Source organism: Ascaphus truei, chromosome 5 (genome assembly GCF_040206685.1).
Source record: "Ascaphus truei isolate aAscTru1 chromosome 5, aAscTru1.hap1, whole genome shotgun sequence".
NCBI lineage: Eukaryota > Metazoa > Chordata > Amphibia > Anura > Ascaphidae > Ascaphus > Ascaphus truei.
In genome coordinates, this window is record NC_134487.1 from 117,112,221 (window position 1) to 117,136,295 (window position 24,075).

At 43.1% G+C, this 24,075-nt stretch overlaps 1 protein-coding gene across 5 annotated transcripts in view; it reads left to right on the plus strand.

The window, feature by feature from the left end:
• Positions 1-24,075, plus strand: part of PPFIA2 (PPFI scaffold protein A2) — a 401,131-nt gene that overhangs the window by 325,750 nt on the left and 51,306 nt on the right. For all 5 annotated transcript variants that reach the window (XR_012801707.1, XM_075600502.1, XM_075600503.1 and 2 more), the window contains one exon: positions 6,220-6,316. Coding sequence is in view for 4 of the 5 variants with exons in the window: in XM_075600502.1 (XP_075456617.1) it covers positions 6,220-6,316 (97 nt within the window). In the remaining variant the exon portion in view is untranslated. The remainder of the gene's footprint in view (positions 1-6,219; positions 6,317-24,075) is intronic.

Here is a 24,075-nt window from a genome sequence, read left to right on the forward strand (position 1 = left end):
TACAACGTCAGTCACATCCCCTTCCCCGTATGAAACAGCATGACCTTTTTGAGCACTGCCCTCTCTAGCAATGAACCAATCTAGTGCCTGCCTGGTCACATGATCTTCCTCACAGAACTATGGCTGTCAGTGCAGCAGAACAGGACCCAAGATGCATTTAGTGAACCCCCAGCCGAATTTCAGCGATCAATTACAGGAGAATGGATCGATCAGCAACTTAGCTAATCACTTGTCAGTGTGTAGATTGTATTGATGCATATATATAAATGGAAATTATTATTATTATTATTATTATTATTAAAAACCGCTTGAACTGCAGCTTTAAAGGTAGCCAATAACAAAGTAGCATGCCTACCTCCCAACTGAGAACTGGCTATAAACTGTCTGGGTTCCTAGCTGATGTCTCTCTTCAAGGACATGAGCTTGAAACTTTTATTTTTTTTAATTTTATTTTATTTTTTACTAATTATTAAATCGAATTTGTTCTGATTAAAGCCACAACCTCACTCAGAGTTCTGGTGGACATCACAGTGTTCTCTTGTCTGCATTCAGTATACAGCTTTTAAAGCCTGACCAGAAGCGACTTCTCAAATTAACCCTGCACACTCTACTCCTCACTGTTATTTTAACATGACACTAACTTAATGAATAATGAATCTGTGACCACCACAGACAATGTCCCTGTGAAGATCTTTAACTTCAAATGTATATAAGAGGCTACAGATAAAGCTGACAATATTTGCACCACAACATTTGCTGACTGTGTTTGTAGTAGTTGATCGTAGGCACCAGGGTTAATTCTACCTCAGACCTGATGAACTTAAGTGACGCAAAGAAATAGAGAAATTGCCTCAATTATATTATATATTATATAAAACTTTAGAAAATTACACTATTGGCTAAAAACAAAGTGAATAATGAAATCCTGCTCTCTAATATCGATGTTTCACTTCAATGGGGATTTTCAGCCAAAGGAAGCCTGCACAACCACATCAGACTATATTGTATTGTATGTCTTTATTTATATAGCGCCATTAATGTACATAGCGCTTCACAGTAGTAATACATGGGGTAATCAAATAAATAACAGATAATATAAATAACAGATCATGGGAATAAGTGCTTTAGACATAAAAGTAACATTAAGGAATAGGAGTCCCTGCCCGAGGAGCTTACAGTCTAATTGGTAGGTAGAGAGAACGTACAGAGACAGTAGGAGGGAGTTCTGGTAAGTGCGTCTGCAGGGGGTCATGCTTTATGTATCAGGTGTTCAGAATATCCACAGTGCTATTCATATGCTTCTTTAAGCAAGTGTGTCTTAAGGTGGGTCTTAAAGGTGGATAGAGAGGGTGCTAGTCGGGTACTGAGGGGAAGGGCATTCCAGAGGTGTGGGGCAGTCAGTGAAAAAGGTTTAAGGCAGCAGAGGGCTTTAGATACAAAGAGGGTAGAAAGAAGACATCCTTGAGAAGAATGCAAGAGTCTGGATGGTGCATAACGAGAAATTAGGGCTGAGATGTAAGGAGGGCCAGAAGAGTGTAAAGCTTTAAAAGTGAGGAGAAGAATGGAGTGTGAGATGCAGGATTTGATCGGAAGCCAGGAGAGGGATTTCATGAGGGGAGATGCTGAGACAGACCTAGGAAAGAGTAGAGTGATTCTGGCAGCAGCGTTTAGGATAGATTGTAGGGGAGACAGGTGAGAGGCAGGAAGGCCGGACAGCAGGAGTCACAGTAATCAAGACGGGAGAGAATGAGTGCCTGAGTCAGAGTTTTAGCAGTCGAGCAACAGAGGAAAGGGCGTATCTTTGTTATATTGCGGAGGAAAAAGCGACAGGTTTTAGATATGTTTTGAATGTGAGGGGCGAATGTGAGAGAGGAGTCGAGTGTGACCCCTAGGCAGCGTGCTTGGGCTACTGTGTGAATGATCGTAGTTCCAACAGTAATGTGGAAGGAGGTAATAGGGCCAGGTTTGGGAGGAAGTATGAGGAGCTCTGTTTTAGCCATGTTGAGTTTAAGGCGGCGGAGGGCCATCCAGGATGATATAGCAGAGACATTCAGAAACTTTGGTTTGTACAGCAGGTGTAAGGTCGGGTGTTGAAAAGTACATTTGTGTGTCGTCAGCATAGAGGTGATATTTAAACCCAAAATATGTTATTAGGTTACCTAGAGAGATTGTGTACAGAGAAAAGAGAAGAGGTCCCAGGACAGAGCCCTGGGGTACCCCCACAGAGAGATCAATAGAGGAGGAGGAGGTGTTAGCTGAAGAGATACTGAAAGTACGATGGGAGAGGTAGGATGAGATCCAGGATAGAGCTTTGTTCCGAATACCAATAGTATGGAGAATGTGAAGGAGAAGAGGGTGGTCCACGGTGTCAAATGCTGCAGAGAGGTCGAGTAATATGAGCAGACTGTAATGACCTCTGTCTTTGGCAGCATGGAGGTCTTCAGTTATTTTAGTGAGGGCTGTTTCAGTAGAGTGAGCAGTGCGGAAGCCAGATTGTAGAGGGTCTAGGAGAGAATAGATGTTGAGAAAATGGAGCAAGTGAGAGAATACAAGATGTTCAAGGAGTTTAGAGGCAAAAGGCAGGAGGGAGACAGGTCGATAGTTAGAAAGACAGGTAGGGTCAAGCTTGCTGTTTTTGAGTAATGGTATAGCTGTTGCATGTTTGAATGGGGATGGAAAGGTTCCAGAGCAGAGGGAGGCGTTAAAAATGTGTGTAAGCGTAGGGATTATAGTAGGAGCAAGAGGTTTTAGGAGATGGGAGGGAATGGGGTCAAGAGAGCAAGTGGTAGAGGGAGAAGAGGCGATCAACACCGACACATCCTCCTCTGAGACTGTGGAAAAAGAGTCAAGGAAGGCAGGAGGAGAGTTAGGAAGAGGTGTAGGATAGGAGGAAGAAACAGAGGGGATGTTCTGACGTATGGATTCCACCTTTTCCTTAAAATAGTCAGCAAAGTCCTGAGCAGAGATGGAGGAAGGAGAGGCAGCTGAGGGTGGTTTGAGTAGAGTATCAAAGACAGAGAACAGTCGGCGTGGGTTAGACGTGTGCATATTGATTAGTGAAGAAAAGTAGGCTAGTTTCGCTTGTGAGAGAGCAGAGTTGAAACAGGAAAGCATAAATTTGTAGTGAAGGAAGTCTGCGAGAGTATGAGATTTCCTCCAGAGGCGTTCAGAGGAACGAGTGGAGGAACGCAACATTCGCGTGTGGGAATTTAGCAAGGGTCTAGGGTTAGAAGGGCGAGGGCAGCAGAGAGAAAGCGGGGCATGTAGATCAAGAGAGGAGGACAAGACAGAGTTGTAGTTCCTGACCAGGTTGTCAGGGTCTGTAGCAGAGCTGAGGAGAGGGAGGAGCGTAAAGTGGACTCAAAGTCAGGTAAGTGAATAGAGCGCAGGTTTCTGCAAAACCTGGGGGTAGATGGATTTGGAGAAGGGGAGACGCGAGATAGAGAGCATGAGATGAGGTGATGGTCAGAGAGAGGAAAAGGGGAAATGGACAAATCGGAGAGAGAGAAGATTTTAGTGAAAACCAGGTCTAAGTAGTGGCCATCCCTGTGGGTGCTTGCTGCAGTCCACAGTTGAAGGCCAAAAAAAGAGGTTAGAGAAAGCGGGAAGCCCAAGGGAGAGAGGGGTCATCAATGTGGCAATTGAAGTCCCCAAGGAGAAGAACAGGGGAGTCTGAGGAGAGAAAGAAAGAGAGCCAGGATTCAAAGTGAAAGAGAAAGACAGAAGGGGGATGAGTAGAGGTAGGTGGGTGACAGATGACCGCCACATGGACAGGGAGAGGAGAGAAGATCTGGACAGTGTGAGCCTCAAAGGAGGGAAAAGCAAGAGATGGAGGAATAGGAAGGGTTCGGTAACAGTAGAGGAGAGCAGGAGCCCCACGCCTCCACCCCTGCCATCTGGCGCAGAGTGTGGGAGAAAGAAAGGCCACCATATGAGAGGGCAGCTTCCAGAGCAGAGTCAGACTGAGTGAGCCCGGTCTCAGTTATAGCAAATAGGAGCAGAGAGTAAGAGAGAAAAAAGTCATGTACAGAGAGGAACTTGTTAGAAAGGGAGCGAGCATTCCAAAGGGCACAGGAGAAAGGGAGAGAGGAGGGAGGGTGGCCGGGGATGGGTATGATATTGGAGGGGTTGACACCAGAAGGAGTAGAGGGTGCAATTGGCAGGCGAGGACGAGCGAATGTAGGAATAAGGCAGGGACCAGGATTGGGAGAGATATCCCCAGAAGCAAGGAGGAGAAGCATAGATAGAAAGAGGATGTGTGAGGATGATTTCTAGGGGTGTTTTTTAGTGCAGGGGATATAGCTGTGTGGTGTCAGAGTACGCAGGTAAGAAAGGAGTTAATGTGAACTGAGAAGTGGTGAAGGAAGGAGAGATGGAGATATATGAATAGATTTAGAGACATACTGAGGCTGGTAAAAAGAAGTGCATAAATTGAGAAGTGAAGTCACAGCAAATATACTGTAAATGGTAATGGCAGCATCACAGCAGTAATGATGCAGTCTGGTATAGATTATATCCTCCTTTCCAGCGTAGTTCAAATGCAGGAATCAGGGCCAATAGGTGTTGTCCACTTCCTCACTTCTATTGAACTTCCTTTTAAACTTCAGTTGTACAGTAGTCCTGCCACTTATAATGGGCCACTTCCTTTTAAACTTCAGTTGTTCAGTAGTCCTGCCACTTATAATGGGCCACTTCCTTTTAAACTTCAGTTGTTCAGTAGTCCTGCCACTTATAATGGGCCACTTGGACATGGGCTGCAGGGTGACTAGCTGTTCTGACTGAGTTTATATGGGCCTATAAAGTCACCTGACAGTTTGGTTCTGTCTGCTTAATTAGCACGTCTGAGGCACATTCAAACAGATGGTTTTCTACACAGGGTGTTCCCTGCCTAGGTGTCAACGCTTAATTTGATTAGGGGTAGAAAGAAAACAGCTTTCAAATATGTTTTTTACCTAGCATTGTGTCACTTGCATATACTATAATACACACAGCAAAGGCTTCAATGAGAGGATTTAGAGATGGATTTTACCTAGCATTTTATACTATACTATATAGTGAAAATCGCCGGAAAGCGGATCCGCCGATTTTCAGTGCTGCGCATGCACAAACCGGCATTTTCGCCGTTCTGTGCATGTGCGGTCTGCGCGCGCAACCGTCGGTCTGCGCATGCGCGCCGGGCGCACCCGCCCATTCTGCACATGCGAGATTTTAAATACAACATTGCGGCCCCCTTCTCGGTGCCGCCGTATCAGCGGATCGCCGAAAAGCGAAGCGCCGAGAAGCGGGGCCCTGCTGTACTATATAGCATAAGGCCCAATGATTTTAACTCTGCATGCACTTTTGTTGTAGGCTTCTAGCTTATTAAGTTATCTAATGTTTATATTATAAAGTTAATTAGCTTTAAAGATTATTATTTTATGAATGATGACAAAAAAAAACATCAGAAAAGTAGAAGAAACTTTTAAAATATTTTTCCTAAAAATTTCTATAAACATTGTTGGATTTTATCGCCCTTATTTTTGCATTACTCTGCCCCCTTATAACTGGTACCCGACAAGAAGATTATTACATTTGATTATGTTAAAATAGGGGCAGAACAAATAAGATTGATCTAATTGTACATTTTGTAATCACTTAAAGATATGTACAGTATATGTCCTATTTTGTTTAGTTTTAACGGCATCAATCAAATAGTGTTAAATGATCAAACATATCCCTGTCATTAGCTCACTTTGGTCCTATTTGAATGTATACCTTTAAGTAACTTCAAAAAGCTAACTGTGAAAGAAAAAATGAGAGCACAAAGTTATCTCAGTTCTAAACATATTCAGCTCCTCTTGTATACAGTTTCAGTGAGCAAGGTTGAAGCAGTGCACAGCCATGGGAGTCAGGATCACAGACAATTGAGTATAGAAAAATCTCTTTATTCTTAAGACATAGGTAAAAAGGAGACACCAAACTGCTTTTATACAGTATAGTATGGGTAATTTATTTTTAGATTGACCGTTTTAACTTATTTAGATTACATACTTAATACTTGCCTTATAAGCAGATCTAGTTGTATCAAAGGCTGTCATCAAATTAAAATAATTAAAAAAAAAAACGTAAACATATTACTTTTTAAATATTTGAATAATGTATTTGCCAACGCAGTATGTACAGTATAAGCAGATTTATTTTTATTTTGATTTTGTTCATCATAATGTTCCTTTATAACAGGAGGTTTCATGGATGCAGCAGAACTTGGGGCGCAGGATTCCTTAGGGTTAGGCAAACTGGGAACTCAAGCAGAGAAAGACAGAAGACTCAAGAAAAAGTAAGTAACTTATTGTAATTCAGTTTTCCTTTACATGTCATTACATGTATAATCATATTTGTAATAGTCTTTTTTTATGATTTTACAAATAAGGATGATGTGGGGTGACAGATGAAGCACACCGATTATTTCTTCGATGGAAGGGTCTGTAACTTTATGTTGGTTTCTCCTTCAGTTAGGATGTTGCACACAATACTCACTACACGTCATGAAGCAAAATATGTAGCTTACTATGTTTGTTTGCTTTTCTAAAGTATAGTAACACTTGACAACTTCCTTATATAGCTGTGCAGAAAATCACTAATGTAAATAATGCATTTTTCCCAGTCTGTTTATCCCTTCTTTCAAAAATACATTCTAAAAGTGGAATCAAATAATAAATGATACAATGCCATGTAGTCATGTTCAAAAAAAAATATTAGAACTTAGGCGTCAGACATAGTGCATGGGGAGGCGACGAGGAGGTGTGGCCGTGATGTCACCAGGCTGGTTCGTCCTCATTGGCTAAAATGCTCATGTGATGAATGAAACAACACATTTATGTGTCTCCTCAAAATCCTACCACGTTGTCGCGCTTCCACGTGCACCGCATCGTGCGCAGTATGGCCGTCCTGATTGACGTAATGTTTTTGATCGTGTCGCACGAGATGTTGCGCGCACTATGGCTGCAGCCATAGGATGCTGTTATGGGCCAGTGGCAGGGGCTCTTATTACATTCAGGAAATGTCATGATATTAATACTTGTTTTCTAGGGGGATAACCCCCATCCACTTCCGTTCATGTCAGTTGTGGCAGGTCGTAATCACGTCATTGTTACCCTAAGCGATCACGTGGTTGTGATCCCAAAACGTTTCACTGCACCCAAAGGGGTAATATGTGTGTGCAAATCAGTTTTACTGCTTAAGTACAATCATAACGTCTTAGTTGCAAAAGAGACCAGCTGCAAAGCGTTTAAGATTGGCACTGTATGTATGTTGTTCAATATGTAGGAGTCTATGGGCCTTATTCTATAAAGTGCAATAGCGCCAATCCAGTGCTACCGCACGTAAATCCAATGGTGCTTTACATCCTGTAGTGTTGAATCAGCAGTATTGCACTTTATAGAATGTTTTAATGTGTGTCCTTTTCAGATTGCATCTCTTAATGCAGGGTTTCCCAAACTTTTTTTTCCGTGACCCGGTTATTTTTTAACTTCTTTTTCGTGACCCACTAAAAATTTTATCGCCTATACTGGCCTATAGGGCCTGCACAGACACACACACAGCCACTGATATACACACACACACACACAGCCACTGATACACACACACACAGCCACTGATACACACACACACAGCCACTGACACACGCAGCCACTGACACACACACTGATACACACAGAGCCACTGATACACACACACACAGCCACTGACACACACCCAGAGACACTGCTACACACACAGAGACATTGCTACACACACAGAGACACTGCTACACACACACACACACACACACACACACACACACACACACACACACACACACTGATACACACACACTTACACTGATACTGATACACACAGACACTGATTCACACACAGATACACACACAGACACTGATACACACACACACTCACTCTCCCCTATACGCACACAGACACAAACAGTGAACGACGGATGTGAGTGACTGGAGGGGGGGGCCAGGGACACTTGGGTGGGTGGGGGCCAGGGACACTTGGGTGGGTGGGAGGGGGCCAGGGACACTTGGGTGGGTGGGAGGGGGCCAGGGACACTTGGGTGGGTGGGAGGGGGCCAGGGACACTTGGGTGGGTGGGAGGGGGCCAGGGACGCTTGGCTTGGCCAGGGACACTTGGGTGGGTGGGAGGGGGCCAGGGACACTTGGCTTGGCCAGGGACACTTGGGTGGGTGGGGGCCAGGGACACTTGGGTGGGTGGGAGGGGGCCAGGGACACATGGGTGGGTGGGAGGGGGCCAGGGACACTTGGGTGGGAGGCAGTGACTGGGTGGGGTGACTTACCTTGCCGCCGGACGGTTTCCCCTGCTGCCCCCGATATCCCCTGCTGCCCGGGATGGGAGGTGGGCTTGGGGGCACGGGAGGTGGGCTCGGGAGGGGGTGCCACGGGAGGTGAGCTCGGGAAGCTGGCCGCGGGGGGAAGCGGGCCGCAGTAGGAGCTTTTACTTCCACCCTCCCCATGTAACGTGCGGGCCGCAGAGGAGCTGGTACTTCTTCCTCCGTCCCACGCTGGGAGCGGGCCCTGCGCAAGCGCGCGGGACCACGGGGGGAATCGCCGCCATTGTTTTTTTAACTTGATTGGGGGGGACGGGAGACACCGCCGGCCAGCCTCGCTGCGACCCGGCAATTTTGGTGCCGTGGCCCGGTGCCGGGTCGCGACCCACCATTTGGGAAACGCTGTCTTAATGCAAGTGTGTCAGATTACTGTAGTTAGTTTGAGTTTTGCCCTGTGAACATCAGCTTGTGAATGCCAAGAAGGAGTTACAAATTATACAGTTATATAATGTCTTATTCTGGAGCCCAGAGTCAGGCAAGTCTGGGATGGTATAACCATTCCAGTTAATAACCTATGCAAGGTGTTAGAAACGTGATCAACATGTTTGTTACATGTGATGCACCCTGGGGCACAAACGGTGTAGTACCGTATGTTAAAACAAATATTTCGGTGCATTCAAATATGGTGTAGGAGTGCACACAAAACCTGGAAAACAGATCCTAATACCCTAATAGTTATCGTTCCTGCTCCCACGTGTTCCAGCCCAGTGTTGGTCCTCCTCATCTTTCCCCTATATGTTCTCGGTAGGTTTCGGTTGTAGGTTTGGGATGAGTGTCCTCTCTAGGCTCCTAGTACTGTACTGAGCTTCATGGTGAGTAGCGCGTTATAAAAAGTTTGAAATAAATAAATACATTGTATTTGTCAATAAACAATACTGTAAACTTTTTCTTTCATTAAATGATGACATATTTTCTACTTTCTAGTCATCAAATTAACCATTTTCCCTATTTTAATTCAGTACTATTATCATTATTATTACCAACATTTTCATTTCATATAACATGTCCACATATTCCACAGCACAGTACAATATAAAATCATATTGACAAACACTGGCAAAGTAAGTAAGGTGAACTCGGTTTCAAGGAGCTAACAACCTAAAGGGAAGTACAGTAGGAGGAGGTTGGTGTGTTTGTAAAGGCTGCTTGCCATGAAGCAAGAAGCAAGCATATTTTACAGCGAACCCGCAAAAAATACCATCCTTGGCCATTGCCAAAGCTGTCACCTTTGAGGGACCATGATGTAAACGGAAATAATCCTGCTGTTGTACTAACATGAACATAAAACTTTACTGGGTTTCCAGCCACTCCACTAGCATTTTTAGAAGATGTAACTTGTTTTTTTGGAAGGTGACCAGAGACCTTTATTATGGTAATTGTGTTCAGTTATATAATAGGATATCTTGCTCATCCTTCCAACTAATGTCTAATATATAACACAAAGGGAGGGGACCCAGCACTCAAACGAAATAAAGAAAGAAAGCCAAAATGTCAGAGAGATTTTACTAGTGTACAGCCACAAAATACAAGGGCATGTAACGTTCTACTGTGCTGTTTCTCAGAGTAGTGTAAATAGCAAAAAGTCAGTTTACAGATATAGTACAAACATACAATTGATGTGCAAAAAGTGGAATGGGAGAACACAGGCGATTCTACTCACCTTTAATTTCCTACCTCACCGCATATTCATATACCGATAAGACTCTATGTAAGCAAATTATCCAGAGCGCAAGACAGCAGTACTTTCAGCAATTATTATTAGTGTGATCATTTTACTCAAATCTGACACAGCTTGTCCAATATGTATGTTTCACATAGTGTACAACATATTGGACATTAAGTATATAGATTAAGCAGCACTCTAATAATATAATGAAGATAAGAAATTACTGTGGTGCACGGGAACCTGCAGGGACCTTATACCCTCCTCAAAGACAATATATAAACACAAAGGGAGAGTACCCAGGACTCAAACGAAAGCATGAAAGAAAGCCAAAATGTCAAAGAGAGATTTTACTGCAGGCAAAAAATAAATGATCTTACCTCCGTTTGTAGACCACCCTCTCCCGTGATGCTATATACAGGCAGTTGCCCTTCAGAATCCATTCCGGTCCTGACGGTTGCGTGCAGGCAACTTCCGTGGCTGTGATGAAGACTCCCACATTTCCTCAGGGCTGCGCTTCCGGGATCAGATGTCGTCAGGTGAAAAGATAGCACATGAGTGCAGTGCGGTGGTATCCGGAGCAGCGGCAATTATTGGCAAAAGAACTCAGTGTAGCCAGGATCAAAAATAGAAAGCTTTAAGGACACACATATAGAACAACAGCGTCCATACCTCCCTCCTAGGTCCTTGATAAAGTGCACTAGCTGCGTGAAACGCGTAGGAGGGATGTATGGACGGTGTTGTTCTATATGTATGCCATTATAGCTTTTTATTTTTGATCCTGGCTACACTGAGTTCTTTTGCCAATAATTGCCGCTGCTCCGGATAACACCGCACTCATGTGCTACTGTATCTTTTCACCTAATAATAATTGCTAGCAGATGCTTAGATAGCTTTAATACTTACCATGCTGAAATACACACCGTACAAATAGGTCAAGGTTTACAGTAGGTTAAATATATGCCCTTTGTACCTTTTTACAACACAATCTACAAGTACAAGATGTAAATGTCTATGAATTTTTACATTCAATTCTATTTAAAGAAAATCTGCTTTTATTTCTCACAAATTAATACATATGTTTTCCCTCGCTCACCAAAAATGTTGCATTTATTTTGTATGGCTTCCTTCTGTCTGTTTGAAAGAAAAAGACTGCAGCCTAATTACCATTGAGCATGTAATTATTGGAGTCTTGGATTAAAGCCAATCATTCCCCACAGACAACAATTACTTCTCCTTTCCTTCCATCTATCAGAAAATTCCCCGACTGTAGCTCCGTGTAAATCACATGGATAATATAATGGCTGATGAATGCATTTAGACATGCAAAGTAATGAAACATGAATTTATAACTTAAGTGTGAGGACAGAGCTTATTTAACAACTCTGAACAGGTCCAAAAACTAGATTTAAATATACTCACAAATAGATGGATGACACACAATATGAATATTATGCTGTGGTTTACCATTTTTGTTGTAATTTATTTTTTATTATAAATGTATATTAGCAGTGATGTTATGACCTCATTTGGTGGGCTCTATCAGGTTAGGTTTAATCTTATTCCTGGTGTTTAAGTCAATTGCTCGGTATGCTTTCACTTCCAAATATTGATTCTCATTACCTTGCCGGATATGTGAGACTAGGGCCAAAGATGGGGGGGAAGAGCCGGCCTTGGGTAGGAGGGTGGCACAGGCGTCCGACTCCGCTCCCTTCCCTCGCCCGACAAATATGGCACTTAATACGTTGAATGATTATATATCTTGATCTGAATTTTGACAACAAATTATTATTTGCAGTTCTGGTTTTCCGTCACATATTCTAAAAAATGATTGATGATTACGTAAAACTGCGAAGTTTGCTAGGAACACTGAAGATTATTGTTTTCCCATTGCACATACATGTTTCCTGGTCAATTCTGTGTATATTAGTAAAAATAATTATATTTGTGTACATGGAACACTACACTAAACACGTTGGTATAGTTAGAAACAATGCTATTGTCAATCTATAGCTTTAAATGGTTCCAAAAGAGTATTACTTAAGTAATAATCCCAGAAGAACAGACCATTACTGGCCAAAAATGTCCTGGCTGGAAGAGTTGAAGGCCCAAGACAAAGCCGAGGGACTTACGACCCAGTCAGGGCATTATTGGCCAGTAATGCCCTGTTCTGGGGGGATTATTACTATTATAGGCTAAATGTAGGCTTATTTTTAATTTTTCATAAAAAAACATACATTTTTGTAGTCATGTTGATTTTTATCAGCATGATTGTCTACGTTCTTATGCTTTTACTGCAAGTTTATTAAAAGGAAATTGTACATACAGCCCCCTCTATACACACACACAAAACACACACATACACACACACACACACACACTCTGCAGGTCCCTTTACACCCACAAAACACATAGCAGACACACAAACCTTTCCCCTCACTCTCCTGTGCGGAGCTCTCTGCAGGCAGGGTGGGGGAGGAGTCAGTGCCTGGCTGCAGGCAGGGTGGGGGAGGAGTCAGTGCCTTGCTGCTGCCTCCTGTCCAATCACCTCCCCTGTCTAAGAGCAAATCTCACTCTTTGTGAATGAGAACTGAAAGCTGATTGGCTGAAAAACTTGGCAAAGTGCCAACAATTCTGGGCCATTACTGATTGGATAATGCCCAGAATTTTAACCAATCAGAGAGCAGGGATTTCAATAATGCCTGGAATTTAACAACTTTAGCCTATAATGTTCGTTATAACATTGCAAGTAAAATCATCATACATTGAATTGAACATTAGCATTGTTTCTGCATAGTTTTCCCTATACATTGTTATATATTTTGAGCACCAAGGACCACCATAGATAATTATAAAGTAGTGAAAGAAACACTTAATTTGCACATTTACTGTATGCGCGTTTGGAGTTTGAAAATAATTTCTAATGTGTAAAAATGATTGTACAATAATAGTGATGTGGTTTGAGCAGAACAGCTTAGTCACACCAGGGATATTCTAGTAAGAGAATTCTATCCTCAGCCACATTGGATGATAACATTGATGCAAAATAATTGAAATGTAATGTGCTGTAGGAACAGTTATATTTGTCATTGCCACATTTATGCCTTTGTACTATCATGCATGATTCTACTTTACATTTACTGGAGCTTAGTAGCTATACTGTTTGATATTCACTGCTTGATATATATATATCCCATTGAGCTTTCAATTGCACCAGGATAATACCTGCTGATTTAAGAAGGATCTTGAAGCCACAGGCTTCTGTTCTCTTATTAACACGTTACTAGAGACCATGATTTTCACACATTAACTACCAATAAATATGTGCCCCTGGAGATAGTTCCTGTTAGGAAAATGTTTATTTCTACGGCTTTTTCTTCTACATTTATTTTGGGACAGGAAAGTTTCTGAAAAATAAAATTGAAATGACCGTATGTCCTAGAAGGCAGATGTAGGTAAAGCATTTTACAAAATCTGCGCATAGAACCTTGGTGTTTGTTAAATTTGGAAATTCTGCATGTGGCTTTCACTGGCAAACAGAAGTTGGTTCACCAACATAATCCCTCTCATATGATAGTACAGACCGTTATCCTGTTGTGCACTACTGCTAAATAGTCAGGGAAGAAGTAGGTTAAAGGTGTGTGGAAACATATTTTATTCCTTGTGTTTGTCTTTGAATAGTGTCCTGTGGTTTCATAGACTTTTAGCTTTTTCTATTGAAGCAAATGTGTTATTGTAAAATTTTGGCCATCTTTATTAGGCACTCTCTATCTCTCTCTCTCTCTCTCTCCTCTTCTCTGTTTCTCTCCTCTTCTCTGTTTCTCTCCTCTTCTCTCTTTCTCTCCTCTTCTCTCTTTCTCTCCTCTTCTCTCTCTCTCTTTCGCTCCTCTTCTCTTCCTGTCTGTTTCAGTAACTCAGGTAGAGTGCATTTTGCTCCTGTTTTTACGCTAGGTCTTGGTTCTTTCTTTGTCCAAGTATTATAACGAGTTGGTGTGAAAGATGGTTATTCCCTCCTTTTTTTTTTAACGTTGCTGTGTATTTTCTATTTTTGCTTCTTTTCAGTAGATACCAAAGAAAGGTAAATTTCAAGAGTATTTGTAATAAATTCCAATTATAACATAATACAGTATGTCATTTCAAATAAATAAACCCTGTTCAACAGTGTTCTATATTTCTCTATATATTAGTGAAATTGTGAGAGGCTGCAAACAGTTAGGTGACATTAACAGTCACATAAGAACAGGGTCCATGCTGTTTGGTTTTACAAACGTAAGGAAAATGTTTAAAGAACTTTTGTTATTAAAGAGGAAAAATATTAAGGGGGAGATTTACTTGAAGACTAGAGGGCCACAAGACACCTTCAAACTACTGCCATATTTACTAAGCGACTGGGAGGCGTCTTGCGTTTTAAAGTTGATGCTGTGCAGCTCCAAAGGACATGGTCTTCCAGTCCTTTGAATATATGATGGTATATACTAATCAGTGGTAGCCACATGTCTGCTTGAACATGTCTTCCAGAATGTCTGTTTAAATTAAGCACTATGGAAGTCTTAGATATACAGATGTAGCAGATGTTATTGAACTTGCTGCCACATGCCACCAGGTGCGATAACACCCTGCACATACTTAATTCAAAAACAATGTTGCTGGCGCGTGGTTCACCATGCAATACACGAGCGGGATCAATACTGCACATCTTCTACATCTGTAGTAGAAGCTGCATTAACACCATAGAAATAATCTACCCCATTGAAAATAAATAACTAATACTCTCTATATGAGTGTGTTATTACTATTTTATATGATATTCTATGATATTTTCAAATTATTGTATAGTGTGTGTGTGTATGTGTGTAGATATATATATATATATATATATATATATATATATATATATATATATATATATATATATCTACACACATTCCTACAGTATATGCACTGTTTTTAAGTTTATCCTTGCCTGCTTTATTCAATGTACCATCGCCGGAAGAAGAGATCAGTGTATCTTGAAAGCTCGCACAAATAAAAGCAGTGAGTTAGCCACAGAACGGTATTGTATTGTATGTCTTTATTTATATAGCGCCATAAATATACATAGCGCTTCACAGTAGTAATACATGTTGTAATCATATAAATAACAAATAATATAAATAACAGGTCATGGGAATAAGTGCTTCAGACATAAGAGAAACATTAAGGAAGAGGAGTCCCTGCTCCGAGGAGCTTACAATCTAATTGGTAGGTAGGAGAACGTATAGAGACAGTAGGAGGGAATTCTAGTAAGTGCGTCTGCAGGGGGCCAAGCTTTATGTATCATGTGTCCAGGATTATCCAGAGTGCTATTCATATGCTTCTTTAAGCAAATGTGTCTTAAGGTGGGTCTTAAAGGTGGATAGAGAGGGTGCTAGTCGGACATTGAGGGGAAAGGCATTCCAGAGGTGTGGGGCAGTCAGTGAGAAAGGTTTAAGGTGGGAGAGGGCTTTAGATACAAAGGGGGTAGAAAGAAGGCATCCTTGAGAAGAACACAAGGGTCGGGATGGTGCATAGCGAGAAATTAAGGCTGAGAAGTAAGGAGGGGAAGAGAAGTGTAAAGCTTTAAAAGTGAGGAGGAGAATTGAGTGTGTGATGCGGGATTTGATCGGAAGCCAGGAGAGGGATTTCATGAGGGGAGACACGCAGACAGATTTAGGAAAGAGTAGAGTGATTCTGGCAGCAGCGTTTAGTATAGATTGTAGGGGAGACAGGTGAGAAGCAGGGAGGCCGGACAGCAGGAGGTTGCAGTAATCGAGACGGGAGAGAATGAGGGCCTGAGTCAGAGTTTTAGCAGATGAGTAACAGAGGAAAGGGCGTATCTTTGTGATATTGCGGAGGAAAAAGCAACAAGTTTTAGAAACGTTATGAATGTGAGAGGAGTCGAGTGTGACCCCTAGGCAGCGTGCTTGGGCTACTGGGTGAATGATCGTATTTCCAATAGTAATGTGGAAGGAGATAGTAGGGCCAGGTTTGGGGGGAAGAATGAGGAGCTCTGTTATTGCCATGTTGAGTTTCAGTCGGCGGATGGCCATCCAGGATGATATTCCAGAGAGACATTCAGAAACTGTGGTCTGTATAGCAGGTGTAAGGTCAGGAGTTGAAAGGTAAATTTGTGTGTCGTCAGCATAGAGGTGATATTTAAACCCAAAAGATGTGATTAGGTCACCTAGAGAGAGTGTGCAAAGAGAGAAGAGAAGGGGTCCCAGGACAGAGCCCTGGGGTACCCCCACAGAGAGATCGATAGAAGAGGAGGAGGTGTTGGCAAAAGAGACACTGAAAGTACGATGGGAGAGGTAAGAGGAGGTCCAGGATAGAGCTTTGTTCCGAATACCAAGAGTGTGGAGGAGAAGAGGGTGGTCCACAGTGTCAAATGCTGCAGAGAGGTCAAGTAATATGAGCAGAGTGTAATGACCTCTGTCTTTGTCAGCATGGAGGTCGTCGGTTATTTTAGTGAGGGCTGTTTTAGTAGAGTGAGCAGTGCGGAAGCCAGATTATAGAGGGTCTAGAAGAGAATAGGTGTTGAGAAAGTGTAGTTGTCTATTCATTTTTTAATTTTATATATATATATATATATATATATTACATATATACATATATATATTACATATACATATACAATGTCACTCAGTTTCCAGAGGCTGGGATTAACAGTATTCAGGAAGAATTTTTTAAAGAGGTTAAACCAAAGCTGTCATTCAAATCTCAACCTGGCTACCTACAACTGGCAGACTGTCTCCAGTGAAGCAGCACGGCAAGACCTGGAAGACTAGCTTGAAAATATTAAATGGGATATTGTTCATTTAAGTGAAGTAAAAAGAAAAGATGAGGCCTCATTGAGCTCAAAAGTGGAGATCTTTTATATTACTGTGGTACAGAAAATGGATGAATCAGTGTGGTAGGCTTCATCTTTAACAAGATGGAGAAACAAACTAGTGGAGTATGAAAGCTCATCAGAAAGAGCAGTCCAAATCAACTTTCAATTGACAAGAGATAAAGTCTTCACATAATCCAAGGGTATGCTCCAAGGGGACTGGGGGAGATCTGAGGATTCTGAGGGGGACTGTGGGAGATCTGAAGATGCTGAGGGGGACTGGGGGAGATCTGAGGATGATGAAGGGGAGTGTGGGAGATCCGAGGATGATGAGGGGGACTGGAGATGTGAGGGGGACTGGGGGAGATCTGAAGATGCTGAGGGGGACTGGGGGTGATTTAAGAGAGACTGGGGGAGATCTGAGGGGGGCTGTGGGAGATCTGAGAATGCTGAGGGGGGCTGGGGAGATCTGAAGATGCTGAGGGGGACTGGAGGAGATCTGAGGGGGACTCGGGGAGATAGGAGGATGCTGAGGGGGACTGGGGAGATCTGAAGATGCTGAGGGGGGCTGGTGGAGATTTTATGATGAGGGGGGCTGGGGGGAATCTGAGGATGCCGACGGGGACTTTGGGAGATCTGAGTGGGACTGTGGGAGATCTGAAGATGCTGAGGGGGACTGGTGGAGATATGAAGATGCTGAGGAGGATTGGGGGAGATTTGATGATGCTGAGGGGGGCTGGGGGACATCTGCAGATGATGAAGGAGAGTGTGGGAGATCTGAAGATGCTGAGGGGGACTGGGGGAGATCTAAGAGAGACTGGGGGAGATGCTGAGGGGGACTGGGGGATATCTGAGGGGACTGGGAGAGATCTGAGGATGCTGAGGGGGACTGGGGAGATCTGAGGATGCTGAGGGCGACTGGGGAGATCTGAGAATGCTGAGGGGGACTGTGGGAGATCTGAAGATGCTGAGTGGGACTGGGAGAGATCTGAGGGGGACTGGGGGAGATCTGAGGATGCTGAGGGGGACTGTGGAGATCTGAGGATGCTGAGGGTAACTAGGGAGATCTGAAGATGCTGAGGGGGACTGGGGGAGATCTGAGGGGGACTGTGGGAGATCTGAGGATGCTGATGGGGACTGGGGGAGATCTGAAGATGCTGAGGGGGACTGGGGAGATCTGAGGATGCTGATGGGGACTGGGGGAGATCTGAAGATGCTGAGGGGACTGGGGGAGATCTTAGGGGGACTGGGGGACATCTGAGGATGCTGAGGGGGACTGGGGAGATCTGAGGATGCTGAGGGCAACTGGGGGAGATTTTATGATGAGGGAGACTAGGGGGAATCGGAGGATGCTGAGGGGGACTTTGGGAGATCTGAGGGTGACTGGGGGAGATCTGAGTGGGTCTGTGGGAGATCTGAGGCTGCTGAGGGGGACTGGGGAAGATCTGAAGATGCTGAGGAGGACTGGGGGGAATCTGAAGATACTGAGGGGCACTGGGGGAGATCTGAGGGGCACTGGGGGAGATCTGAGGGGTACTGGGGGAGATCTGAGGGGTACTGGGGGATATCTGATCATGCTGAGGGGGACTATGGGAGATCTGAGGATGCTGATGGGGACTGGGGGAGATCTGAGGCTGATGAGGGGGACTGGAGGAGATGTGAGGGGGACTGGAGGAGATCTTAGGATGCTGAGGGAGACTGGGGGAAATCTGATGATGCTAAGGGGGACTGGGGGAGATCTAAGAGAGACTGGGGGGATGCTGAGGGGGACTGGGGGAGATCTGAGGGGACTGGGGAGATCTGAGAATGCTGAGGGGGACTTTGGGAGATCTGAAGATGCTGAGTGGGACTGGGGGAGATCTGAGGGGGACTGGGGGAGATCTGAGGGGGACTGGGGGAGATCTGAGGGGGACTGGGGGAGATATGAGGATGCTGAAGGGGACTGGGGAGATCTGAAGATGCTGAGGGGGACTGGGGGAGATCTGAGGGGGACTGGGGGAGATCTGAGGATGCTGATGGGGACTGGTGGAGATCTGAAGATGCTGAGGGGGACTGGGGAGATCTGAGGATGCTGATGGGGACTGGGGGAGATCTGAAGATGCTGAGGGGACTGGGGGAGATCTGAGGGGGACTGGGGGAGATCTGAGGATGCTGAGGGGGACTGGGGAGATCTGAGGATGCGGAGGGCGACTGGGGGAGATTTTATGATGCTGAGGGGACTGGGGGAGATCTGAGGGGGACTGGGGGGAATCGGAGGATGCTGAGGGGGACTTTGGGAGATCTGAGGGTGACTGGGGGAGATCTGAGTGGGTCTGTGGGAGATCTGAGGCTGCTGAGGGGGACTGGGGGAGATCTGAAGATACTGAGGGGCACTGGGGGAGATCTGAGGGGGACTGGGGGATATCTAATAATGCTGAGGGGGACTATGGGAGATCTGAAGATGCTGATTGGGGACTGGGGGAGATCTGAGGCTGATGAGGGGGACTGGAGGAGATGTGCGGGGGACTGGAGGAGATCTGAGGATGCTGAGGGAGACTGGGGGAAATCTGATGATGATGACGGGGAGAGTGGATGATGGTGATTTTTCACTATGAAAAGGGCGGTAAGGTGAGAGAGAGCCGGTTGCTTAAATTTCTGAATCCCACCACTGTCAACCTGCCATTCCTCATTATCGCTTGCAATACATTACAATATTCCTACTTTCAACTGAGCACTCAGTGTTTAAAATACATACAGAAGGAAACCCAGGATGACCAATTATCTCAGGAAAAGGCACACTATTAGAAAACATCACATGCTAGGCAGTAAACATTCTCAAGCCACTAGTAAAGAAAATGCATAGCTACATTCAGGGCAATAAAAATGCTCTGATCAACCTAGCTGCTATTGGCCCTGTTCCAGAATTACCCAGCTTTACTATGTATATGGAATCATTCTATCCCAACATTCCCCATTAAGATGGTAGAGCAGCAGGCAAAGAATAGCTGAAGAAAAACCTACCGCAAGAGCCATGATGCAACTTATACATTTCATATTAACACACAATTTCATTTGTCAGGACAGCTACTCCCTAGAGATGGAAACACAGATAGCACAGTACGCAAACCTGTCTATGGCAACATTAGAAACAGATTACATGTCTACAGTGGAGGTGGAGGGTTGGTCAGCGCACGGGATTTTGCTCAAACGTAGAGATAAGAGGATAGGAAGATATGGAACACGGTATTAGTGTTTTAGTAATCGAACGGTACAATACAGCCAAAAGAACTTTGGAATTGAAAATGTATGAAAAATATATTTTTAAAATAGCTTAAAACTCTTTGGAATTAAAGAACCTTGGTAATTAAAAGTAAAAATATATAAATATATAAATATATGAAAAAATATATGAAAAAATAGCTTAAAAATAGATTAGAAAATCCTTAAATAAAATCCTTAAATAAAATTTAAATGGAATTGTGTGTTTTTTTATGAACAGAAGCAGAATATGTGCTATATGTGGATGACTAACAGGGTGTGTTTATATAGCCTGTTGTTGGTCTGAGGTAAAAAGGGGATAATGGGGCTGGTTAGCAGAGTTTAATGCGCAGTCTTTCCTTCACGGAATGCTGCTAAAAACAATAACTTTCTCACCCTCCTGGTGGAGGCAGTACGTGAGTTGCTTCTCTCCCTGGGGGCCCAAATAGGAAGAAAAGGGCCGAACTCGGTGAGTGAGCAAAATAGAATTTATTAGGTACAGAAAACAAAGTCAAAATAACACTCACAGTACAGCTTTAAAACAGCCCAGCATCAGCCTGATCGTCCGGTGATATTCCTCTCACCAGTACAGCTCCCGTGGTCGCGTCCGACGGCGGGACCGGAAGAGGAGGTCTTACCGGATGTCAGCAGGCTGGCTGGGTCCTTCAATCAATGGGCTCCGGCAGGGAACAAGTAGTTTCGCAATAATGCTTCGTCAGGTTCCTCATGTCTACAGTACCTGCCACACAAAAGTCCTGGTTTACATTTGCTATTTAACGTACATACAAAGAGCATGACCTCATAACATTCCATGAAAACTTGAATGCATTCCACCCCACCATCAATTTAAAATTCAGCCATTCTTCCAAGTAAAAACGAATTGCAGGGACATTGTGCGTGATAAACCACATTCATTATCATACAATTCTTAAATTACTTAATTCCCAGAGAATTAAAAAAATGATCCTAGAAATGCAGTATTTGACTGTAACAGGCGTAATTACTCCCGTTAATGCAATGTAATGCGTTAACGCTAGTGCCATTAAAACTAAAGGCAACGCAAGTTATCTCTTTCCTGCGCGTGTTATTTTCACACTATTTCTCCTTAAAATTCATGTTAATGGGATTAATAATGCCTGCTACATCTGTAACAACAAGCCTTACATGAATCACAGTCAACATTCCTGATGGAATTCTTTTTATATTAAGACACTTGGTATCGGGAAAATTATGGGAAAACTGAATATGTACCAGAAGATCATAAATATTACGTGATCTCCTGCCTCCCTCGGATCAGTGTTTTACAGGAGAAGACCTCAATGCTTATTTAAAATGTCCCTTAGGGAATTCCAATGAGCTTCATACTTTGTAATAAATCCTACAGTACAATAATCACTACATTTGTTTTCTAGATCAGTTTTTTTTTTTTTTTATATGAAGCAATGCATTTGCTTTTCTGTGCATTCTGCCAAAAGTGAAATGAGAAACTGAGCTAAGACTGGGGATAAACATATATTTATTCTCACCGAGGATTAAAGCACCATAATAGAGTTTAATGCTCAGTGATTTTCAAGCAGGTAATTGTGTTATTTGAAAGTTCAATAGGATTAAAAGAGATGAAATTTCCTTGTCTACATTTGCAAGTATTTTGTCAGAACGTATTCCAGCAAATCTATTCCACTGGCACATGAATTTCCCCACACCACATTCTGTTACTGGCAGTGTATGAAAGGCAAGTGCTTATAATGCCATTACCAAATGATTACCTTGAAAAAAGTATTAGGTGTATTGTAAAGAAAGTGTATCATGTGGATCATATGCTATTGTAATCAAAATTCCTACATTACATTTAATATTACTGTACCTGTTTTGCTTATGACAGTGAGAGATTTGGACAAAACATCCAGACACGAGTCTACCCATCTCTCTGTTTCCCCAAGCTTGTGGTTTTTAAAGCAGCGGCCTACCTGCTCGCATATTTGTTTTTGGTTTTAAAGCTTACCTGAACTGGGGAGTTCCCTGGAGTTGATATGTGGTTCCCTGAACTCCGGGGACCTCTCAGTTCTCGATCGCTTTGCAGGCTGGGGGTTTGCTCCTGCGGCCAGTTTGAAGCTGCAGCGTCATCAGGAGATAATGTTTTGACTTTCTATTCGTGGACTGCAGCCACATCTGCTGGGGGGGGAGAGGGGTTGTGTCAAAGCATGCACGACAAACTACAAATATCTCTGAAATCGGGCTTTCCCCAAAGGTCAGGGGACCAAGGAGATAATTAGTAACCCACAATTCAGATAAGCTTTTAACAAGTAGTTTTCAGAGGGACTGCTACTTTAAGGGTTCTACTACCTATATCAAGATTATTTGGCAAATGAGCATATTAAGGATTTGCTCAAACCAATAATTGTGGTCATAATATTAAAACAAAAAAATCTTGTAGAGTGCTTACAGTGTACGCAATTCTGTACATGGATTTTGCAGGCACAATGAGCCACTCTTTGAGCTCATTGTCACAAAATGTTATGTTTCTCCATTAAAACTTGTGCATTTATATATTGATTAAAAACGCAAATTATCAGTACAGAATACAGTACAACTTTTTAGCAATAGCTAGTGATTGATCTGTGACTTTAGCGGGCTTGTTCTGCATGATTCAGAAGTATTTGTGCCACAAATATGACACTGCCACCGATTTGTTTGGAAGCATTTTAAGTACTTGCTGGGATTGCAGAATTTGGAAGATTGTTTTTAATAGGACATAGTTATAGTTTGCTGTGCTTTGTAAATATCTTACAGTCCATTCATTACTCGAAGTCTAAGCCCATTGAAATATCTCATACTAATGATATCATTTTTTTTAGTTCTTGGATAGATCAGTTTGGTGATCTCAAATAAGGAAGCAATGTCAATTAAAGATAAGATCCACCTTTTACGTTAAACTCGGAATACAGTTGCTTGCAACATTAAAGGAGAATGATTTATGTCTTGGGTCATTGGGGGATATTATAACACAATTCTTTACAAATATATATATATATATACACACACACACATATTTGGAGGACAGTTAATTACATTAGGATCAGGCATATATTCATAAGGTGCTGCTCAAAATGCCATACAAACTGTGCTTTGTAAAATGTCATATTTTATATTTTCAGGGTAACTTTGTCATGCTTTTTTAAAATTATGTTTATTACTTTATCTATTTACTTGCAGCCACAATTGCTATTGTAGTATGATCTATCACTGATATGCTGTATAATACAAATACAGCTATTTAAGATCTTAACTTTATTTGTGGCAGCATTGACTGCACAGGATGAAACTAGGATTGCCAGGTGTCTTCTCCAAAAATACAGGACACAATTGTGAACGGTGTGACGCACTCGAGATACACACATGCAACCCTCTCCGCTCCATGCTGTTTCCTCCTCTTCGTGTCCCACCCCCAGACTCTTGACACCTCCTCCTGATTGACTGCATTACCTAACAGCAATCAGGATGGAGGAAGCTGCCCAGCCCCCCTCTCTCCCTAGTCAGGGAAATCCTGCGGCCATCCAAGTCGGTCAGGTCACTATGTCCAGAGAATGTGTAGTGACAACTGCGCTCCAATGCTAGATCACAACAGGATTGTAGAAAATGGAATCAGGCTGATAGAAAATAACCATCTCTGTGGGGCCAAATGATCCCTGAGGTAGGGGCAAACGACGAACCCCCGTGACTCCTCAATAGGGACGGTCCCCCTCCAAACAGAATGAAAATACTCACATATTGCACTGATCCAAGTTCCTGCAGGATGTGCAACCGAGTAGATGCAGTCAACTGTAGAAAATGAGAGAACTGGCGCACAATCCAATGAAGTGGGTCCCAGGATTAAAGAAAATAATTTATTGAAAAAATTCCATCCAACAAACGGAGGAGAGCAACCTCCTACGCGTTTCGTGTACG